Raw genomic sequence first — 8,925 nt, 5'->3', positions numbered from 1 at the left:
GACTTACACTAACAAATATATGGATCTGGCATTTTTTAATATCTTTTATTATTTGGACCCATTGCTGGCCAGAATTAGCTTGCAGGACACAACTAAGATAACTCAACCTGCATAAAAAATTACCATGAAATTATGCCATAAATAGTYATTCAATGGAGTTTCCCCTGAGGGAATARGGAGGATYTCAGCTGATCACAACAATTAAATTSTGCACARTTTTGATTGAAAAGCAAGYTAATAATTTTACTAATAATGGAGATTTTTGTATTCTTTGCCCTAAACGTTTGCAGTTTCCAGGGCTGACAAGGAGAAAAGAAGAAAACCAGAAAATCCCAGGATTTCTGAGACTTTCCAGTGGTTCCAGCTCCATCTGGATCCCTTTCCCTACGCAGCCAGGGCTCAGTGCTGATGCTTAGACACACACCTGCTCCCTCCATGCACTTGCTCCATCAAGAAACAATAAAATTCCTCCTTTGCAGCCTCCAGACCAAATCCTAAATTGCTCTGCACGCTCTGGCTGATTTACTGCAGGCACAGACAGCACATCACAGCCAGAAAGGGGAAAAGAGYTTCACATTATGACTTAATTTGCAATTAAACAATTCAACTTTCTCTCTGAAGTTTCTCCAAGCTAAAATTACACACAAATACTCGTGCTATTCTGGGGAGCTGCAGCAGCACATCATCCAAAGGGTCTGGCCTGGTGGAAACATTCCTGTGCTACAGGTTAAACTCTGGGAAACCAGAGCAGACTGCTGAGGTGTGTGCCCCAGGGAAGAGGGGAAAAAACTGGGATTATTTAAAAAAAAAAAAGAGAAACAGGCAGCAGAGCACCTCTGTAATGCCAGAAGTGTGTGTGAAGCTTAGGGACACACCTGAGACCATCCCAGCACAGCTCAGAGGTGATGGCAGGGCAGTAAATGAACTTGTGCAACAAGGAATTTGTCACTCAGGTCAAAACCGGTCTCTGGCTGAACCTGGGGACGGAAAACTCGTGACATTTTTTTTAGGGAAGGGAGCTCAGACCCTGACTGAACCTTCTGCTTGCACCCTAAGAGCCCTCCTGAACAGAAAAAAACCCTCCAGGCCAACCCTGGGTGACGTGCACAGTTTTTGTCTACTTTTGTGACAAACAGTTTGGCTTTCAAAACCATTTCACCAGGCAAGGTCCCCAAATATTTCATTTTCAGAATGAATTCACCCAGCGATTTCAGGTGATGAACATCAAAATTAACAGGTCACACAACAAATTGCTGGCTTTCCATAGATTTCATTACCTACTCCACTAAATAAAGGTCAGAAATGCTTTAGACATTTTAAGTGGCTGAGCTTTGTTCCAAATAAAAGAAGCTGGCTTGGGAGAGAACACAGGAAACAAAGCGCTGAGAGGAAAATATTTCTTTTTCCGTGGTATTTCAGTAAAATAAGGTGCCAGTCAATCACTTTCTCAGTATTATACATTTATGCAAATTCCACGCCCACACGAGGGTTTTTTTGAGCTGATGAGGAAGTTGCACAGCAGAGGCAGCTCCGCTCCCTCGCCCCRACCAGACCCTCAGAGTCCTGGGAAAGCTCCATTTCAGTCAAATTCTGAGGTGTCCCTCCAGCAGGGCTTTCCTGCCTGCAGCAGCACGGACACAGCCGCAGTGCCAGCCCCAGGGGGATGCAGGAATTTCTGATTTTCACCCAGAAATAGGTCCCTGAATCCCYGCTCCCACAGGGTGCCAGCCAGCCCCCGCGGCTGCGTGATACAGCTTCACACCCAAACCCTGGGGATGGGACAGGAGGGCATGGAGGGCACGGGGATGGGGCAGGAGGGCACAGAGGGCACGGGGATGGAGCAGGAAGGCAAAGAGGGCAGGGGGATGAGGCAGGAGGGCACAGGGATGGGGCAGGAGAGCATGGGGATGGAGCAGCAATGGCACAGGGATGGGGCAGGAGGGCACAGAGGGCACGGGGATGGAGCAGGAGGGCATGGGATGGAACAGAGAATGGAGATGGGGCAGGAGGGCACAGGGATGGAGCAGGGATGGCACAGAGGGCAGGGGGATGGGGCAGGAGGGCATGGGGATAGGGTAGAAGGGCACAGAGATGGAGCAGGGAGGGCACGGGGATGGAGAGGAGGGCACAGGAATGCAGGAGGAGGGCACAGGAATGCAGGAGGAGGGCACAGGAATGCAGGAGGAGGGCACAGGAATGCAGGAGGAGGGCACAGGGATKGAGCAGGAGGGTATGGGATGGAACAGGGCATGGAGATCGAGCCGCGAGAGCACGAGGATGGAGCAGGAGAGCACAGGGATGGCACAGAGGGCACGGGGATGGAGCAGGAGAGCGCAGGGATTCAGGAGGGCACAGAGGGCACAGGGATGCTCTCACGAGCTGCAGGACCTGCACCCCTCGGAGAAAAGCAGCAGCAGCATTTCTGCACAAGGACCTGCCCCTGGCCAGCCCCACCTCCTGCATGGACACCCTCAATCCTCACTATTTCCTTCTCCAAACACACAGAAACCTCCCCCTCACAGATGACACAGGAACAGTGGCCAAGTGCTAACTGCTGACTGTCAGAGCTGCTCATCCTCCAGCCCTGACCCTGACCTGCACAGGATCCACCGYGGCACCAGCTGATTGCAGACACCCCAAAATGATAACTCCATCTGGATTAATAYTCCCAGCAGTGACACATGGAATTAGTTCTGGTAACTACTCCCAGGGCAGACACACAGCAGACTGAAAACTCCACTAATTCACTGACACAGGCACACAAATCAGAACGCTCAGCGCTAGAGACAGGACAGATCACAGGGCTACTGGTAAAACAAACACCATAGAAACAACACTGGAGAAAAGAAATAAAATTAAAACCTCAGCATTATCCAATTCAATGGTAATCTGCYGGGAAAGAAAGAAGGGGAAGAATTGAAAGCAAGGATTAGTAAGAGAAATGACACACAAATTTTACGTTAGGATCTTATACATCATTTAACGCTTTAATGCGGGCACGAGGGAGAGCTGCCAGCGCCGGGCTGGGGAGCAGACCCTGCTGGCAATGCTGTGCCAGGGAGCAGGCAGGATGTGCCCTGCCTTTGTTCCTGTGCCAGGGACAGACCGTGTGTGCCAGCTGACCCSGTGCCAAGGACTTCACCCTCGGGCACAGGAGTGTCACAGCCCTGAGCTGCAGCAGCAGTGCAGGRGCTGCTCCTCCACTCTGGGAGGAGAATTGCAGCTTTCCACCCTGCAGAACTGAGGGGAGAGAGCTGAGCCGGGCWTGAATGACATGTTTCAGCACAGAGGAACGCTTGGGTCTAGCCCACACTGTCAGCGCAGCTCGGTGCCTATTAAACACCGCACAGTATGCTCGCCGTCACTGAGCCATCCTGAGCGCCTGCCAAGCCAGGAGGCTGCGGCAATATGGAAAATTCAGAGCCTTCCCACAGCCTTCTGTACATCTGTGCTCTCGCCACGGGCTCTGCTCGCTGCCAGGGAGGAGCCCCAGCTGTRGGGCCGAGGTGATGGGAGCACATCCCGTGTCCTCCCACGTCCAGCAGGGCGAGGCACTGGGGATCTGGGCTGGGAGATGGAGCAGGGAGGAGGAGAGCTGGCCTTATGTAACTCAGGTTGTGCCAGAGAGCACCACGTGGAGCTGCAGCAGGAGCACAGGCGCTGCCAGAGCTTCCCCAGAGCTATAGGATGGACACGGGTGTGGGGGGACTGCTGGGAGTCCTGGCACAGGGACAGGGCATGGGTGACACTCTGCAATGAGAAAAAAGGATTGGGTGGGATAGCAGGAAGGAATCCTTCCCTGTGAGGGTGGGGGGCTCTGGCACAGGGTGCCCAGAGAAGCTGTGGCTGCCCCTGGATCCCTGGCAGTGCCCAAGGCCAGGCTGGAGTACCCTGGGCTATGGAAGCTGTCCCTGCTCATGGCAGGGATGGAACTGGATCAGCTTTAAGGTCCCTCCCAACCAAACCATTCCACACTTCAGTGCTTGTGAGGTCAATATGGTCCCAAGGGGAAGTTCTGCCACCTCTCTGTATGAAACACACCCCTACAGAGGCACTCCAGGATTTACTCTGGGCTTTTACAACGTAAGGCGTTCCTTTGCCTTCTTTTTTTGTTACAATACGGGATGATTTTAAAAACAAAAGGTGCTGCCTTTTAGGTGGCGACTAAATTCAGTTCTCTGAGTCACAAGGGAGAACAAATCCGACTGCACTGCTCACAGGCAGACAGCAAAAGCTGTTCTACTACTACTCACAGTCTATCTGTGAGCAATCAGCTGCCTCTTCCGAGTCGGAAATCACTTCACAGGCAGGCATATCCTGACTCCTTATGTAACCCAGCGACTGCTTCAGGAACTCATGCTTCTGCCACACTTGGAAGATTTTTTAGCATCTTGTGGGGTTCTCCATGGTCTGAATGGTGCAAGGTATGCTAACTGCAGCTTCTAGAAATACTGCTTTATCCAAGTTAGATGAATAAAGTCTAAGAAACTCCTGGAAATTAATTTCTGTTTTGGAAAACCTCTCAGTGGCAGATTGCATTAAAGGAAAACCCTCAAAGCTCTGATTTGGGTTTCACTGGTGCATAGAATAAACAGTATGCATCACCCACAGTTTTTATTTCTTAGGGTGATTTGGACAGTGGCTCTTGGCTGTTTTAACAGCAGAGGATACCCTGATCTGCTAAAGAAGTGTAAAATGTGATCYGTGGTTCCTCTGAATCTGTTACACCCCCAGTGCTGAACACCAGGGAATACCAGCACTCACCAGAGGATCACCAGCCCATTCCCAGGGGCAGCCTGACCCCTGCAGCCCCTCCTGGGTGGGCTGGTGAATGAATGGACGCTGGGGAGAGGACAGAGAGTGATGCCCAGCACGGGACTGTGCCACCTGAGCAGGGCAGGGCAGGACAATGTGCTCCAATCTGACACCCACTGTGCCCTTCCTGCTGAGCCTGCTCCCTCTAAATCCTCAGGGATGTGCTGCATCCCCTGCGTGTGCATCCCCTGCGTGTGCATCCCCTGCCTGTGCATCCCCTGCCTGTGCATCCCCTGCCTGTGCATCCCCTGCCTGTGCATCCCCTGCCTGTGCATCCCCTGCAGCTGCCTAGGGCATCCCTAAAGCTCAGGAATTTATCCCAAACCGCTGCTGCTGCACAGTGAGAAGGTCCCCAGGCAGAGCCAGGAGCTGGGCTGGCACTGGCAGCACGTGGGAAGAGCGTTGCTGGCAGGGCAGGGAGCACACCCTGGCCATCCCCACCCTCGGGGCATTTTCCTGGGAGTCTCCTGCTCCCTGGCACTGCCCTGTGCTCCCTGGCACTGCCCTGTGCTCCCTGGCACTGCCCTGTGCTCCCTGGGTGTGCTGGGAGCAGCCCACACAGCACAGAGCACGGGCACACCCACGTGTGCCAGGCTCCCAGCGCGTCCTGCTCCTGCCTCCTGGTGCCATCCCCAGCTGGCCAGGATGCTCCAGCTTCCTCTGCTGCACAGCATCTCCCTCCCTGCCAGCTGCTAGCAAACTCTGGAGGTTTTTCTCTTTTTGCTGTGAACTGAGCAGGAGGCAAAGCTCCAAACTGAGACAGCAGCTGCTCATGGGCACAGCCTCCCAGGGGCACAGAGAGCCCTGCCCCAGCTCTGCTTCCCCAATTCCAGCTGCTCCCCAACACCTTCAGGAGGGTGAATTCCTCTGTACCCACTGGGTGGCATGGGAAGAACCTCAGCCTGGCTGGAATTGCAGCAGAATCTCCAAATGCCAGCCTCAGCTGGCTGGAATTGCTGCAGAATTCCCAAATGCCAGCCTCTGCTGACTGAAATTGCTGCAGAATCTCCAAATGCCTGCCTCTGCTGACTGCAGCCACTTCTGGATGCTCAAACATTTGGGTGCACAAACACTCTCCTGATGTCAGTTAACAACAGGGCTGAACCACAGAAAAATGCTCTTCTCAACCAGCCAAAGGTTGTTTGTAGGAAAGGGGAAAGRAAAACCACGGGTGGGTGTACAGAGAGTTTCCATGTATAAATCACAAGATGACTCAGTTGTACACAAATTCAAATTAACTGCAAAATACCCTCTTCTTGCAAGGTTACGTGACCTGGTGAAGAGTCACCTAGACTCAGAAAGCAGATAAAGAGGTGATAGCTTTCACAAAAAGGTAACAAAATTGGTGTTTTAGAGTGCCAGCAACTGCAGGGATTAGACTTAAACTTGGCAGTCCCAAGTAGAAAAGCAACAGAAACAAGCTGAACTTCAAATATGATCTGAAAGGTATTAGTTGGCTAAAAATGTTTTGTTCCTGCTCCAGCCTAGAAGTGCTTACACATACAAACCAGATTGAAAGAGAAAGAATTTTGTTTCYCTTTACTGAATAAAGACAGTGTTGAACACAATGATGGACTGTACCTTACCTTTTCTCCATAGCCTCTATCTTTGGTCATCATTTCCCTGAGCGTCTGTAATACCTTAATGCACAGTTTCTCCTCATTCTCCTCCAGCAGCTGCTTTGTGTGCTTAATTAACCTGAAAAAAAAAAACCCATCAATCAGGTTAGTGCAAATATTCTAAAAATGGGGTAAGATATCCGTGGTTATCTTAATTGGTTCACGCTGCAAACAAGTTTTGGTTACACATCCTGGTTACAYAACCACTTTGGAGCATTCAGAGCAATACCTGACAGCTCCCAGGGAAACTGTGGAGGGAATTGCAGGCCCAGGGCAGGAAAAGAGCCCAAAAAATCCCCAGGGAGATCAAGGGCATGATGGTCCTCCAGAACAAGCACTTGGCAGTAAAGAATCTATTCCACTTGGTCAAAACACAGACTGGGAGCCCTGGAGCAATCTGAAATGGTGCAATCTGAAATCCCTAAACACAGCACTGGGGATTAACTCAGTGCCCAGTTTTTAGACCCTATACACAGAGCTCAGCCCTCCAGGAGATGGTGGCAGAAGATGGATTTGTTCTGAGTTGCCCTCTTCATGCCCTGTACCCTTCCCCTCTGCTTCACTCTAAACTGTGGTGATACCCATGACAAAAACCTGATGGATTCACCCAGCACCTCACCAACATCACTGGGGTGGTCTCAAAAGCTGGGATCAGTTCAAAATGAACTCATTTACACAACTGCTCAGGACATTTGCATCCTGCAGCAAACAGACATTTTTAAGCTGAGAATATAAGAATATTTTTAAGGGAGAATATATGAACCAGTCCTTCCCCATTCCCACAAGCAGCTTTTTCCCCCCTCCAAGGAGAAACTCTCTTGACCATAACACAAAATAATTATTTTTACAGGTATTTCAGAAGATATCAAGTGTTTACCAAAATGGGCAGGAGGACTCTGTTCTACAGGGCATGGGGAAAATTGGGAAAAAGCAAAACAAGCCAGATCTCCAAGACAACTTACTTGCAAATGAAACCTCCACTCTCACACTTCCTCCTGGCATCTGTGTTCTCTGGGAAGAGCAGCTCAGGCCTGTGGAGCACATCCACCAGCACCGACAGCTCTGCCTGGACCAGAGGGCGCAGCCGATCCTCCAAGGCTGACACGATGTCCTGGACACAACCAGGTTTGAACAAATATTAAAAACATAAACATTAAAAATGTACACGTTTATAGGTGAGTTAAGGGTATAAACGGCAGGAGAGGGACAGGCAATGAGGTCTGTGCAGGGTGAATGAATTAGAAAAGCTCAGGGTTTGAAATTAGAAATTTTCAGTGATTTGAGCAGTCACCTGCAGCCTCTCGATGATGTTCCTGTAGTCCCTGGAGGCAGCCAGCACCGAGTCCCTGCGGGCAGCATTCCTGGCTGTCATCCGCCAGTTCATGGCTGTTTTCTGCACGATGTTGTGGGATTTCAGGAACAGGTTGTTCACCTGGCTGTCCAAATCCACGGGGATCGCGATCGCTCGGCTTTTTGCTGCAACGAGGAAAGATCAGTGAGAACAGACCCTGAACCCACAAACCAACACAAACCCAGGGCAAACATCCACACCAATTCCTGCTACCAACTCCTTTTACAAACTCTCCTTGACCGTGTTTCCTCTCACCCTGTCAAGTGACACCACAGAAGGGTTAAATTATATATTAGGAAATCAGGAAGTATTTTTTTCATGGAAAGAGTTGTAAAAAGCATTAGAAAGGGCTGCCCAGGGAGGTGGTTATAAAAAYCAGTGGATGTGGCACTGGAGGACATGGTTTAGTGGTGATCACAGTGGTGCTGCTGGGTGGATGGTTGGACTTGATGGCCTTAAGAGATCTTTTCCAACCTTAACCATTCCAGAGCACTCTGAGTGCATTTTAAACAGTGCTCAGTCCCCGTGCAATGGGTCAGGCCTGGGCAGGATTGTGTTTAGAGGTTTCCACACCTCACACCTGCTACTGTCTCTGAAGTGTGGGAGTAGGAATCTGTCCCTGGCACACAACAGCAGAACCTGACCCCATATCCAGTGCAAACTACTCTTGTGGACACTGAGAGTGGAGCAAATTTACAGGCAGGAGTGGCACTGCAAGCTGTGCCAGGGGAGGGGCAGGGTGGACAGCAGGAGGAATTTCTCCATGGAAAGGGTGGTCAGAAAGTGGCAGGAGCTGCCCAGGAGATTTGGAGTGCCCATCCCTGGATGTGTCCAAGGAATTCCTGGAGGTGGCACTGAGTGCTCTGGGCTGGGGACACAGTGGGCATGGGGCACAGGCTGGACCTGATGATCTTGGAAGACTTTTCCCACCTCAATAATTCCACAAAAACCATCTCCCCACTGCAGATCAACAGGACTGCAGGGAGTTCTGAGATCAGGCAGAGAAAGCACTCTGGGTGACAGTGACAACAGCCACTGCTGATCCACCATGKCCTATCAGCATAACCCTGGCTTTGGACTGGACCATGATTTACCCCCAAGTGTCCTCTGGTGCAGCAAACTGTGCTGTCCCTGTGTGTC

General features: G+C 51.0%; 1 protein-coding gene across 1 annotated transcript in view; it reads right to left on the bottom strand.

Moving 5' to 3' along the window:
- Positions 1 to 8,925, bottom strand: part of ITPR1 (inositol 1,4,5-trisphosphate receptor type 1) — a gene marked incomplete at its 5' end in the record, with an annotated part of 113,929 nt that overhangs the window by 67,786 nt on the left and 37,218 nt on the right. The window contains 4 exons of the mRNA XM_057383646.1: positions 2,863 to 2,889; positions 6,402 to 6,513; positions 7,397 to 7,545; positions 7,726 to 7,910. Coding sequence (XP_057239629.1) covers positions 2,863 to 2,889; positions 6,402 to 6,513; positions 7,397 to 7,545; positions 7,726 to 7,910 — 473 coding nt within the window. The remainder of the gene's footprint in view (positions 1 to 2,862; positions 2,890 to 6,401; positions 6,514 to 7,396; positions 7,546 to 7,725; positions 7,911 to 8,925) is intronic.

The sequence above is a fragment of the Malurus melanocephalus genome, unplaced genomic scaffold, assembly GCF_030028575.1.
Source record: "Malurus melanocephalus ecotype Western Australia unplaced genomic scaffold, MMel_1.1 scaffold_648, whole genome shotgun sequence".
NCBI lineage: Eukaryota > Metazoa > Chordata > Aves > Passeriformes > Maluridae > Malurus > Malurus melanocephalus.
Note: the sequence above shows the minus strand (reverse complement) of the source record. Positions and strands in the feature narration are given on the sequence as shown.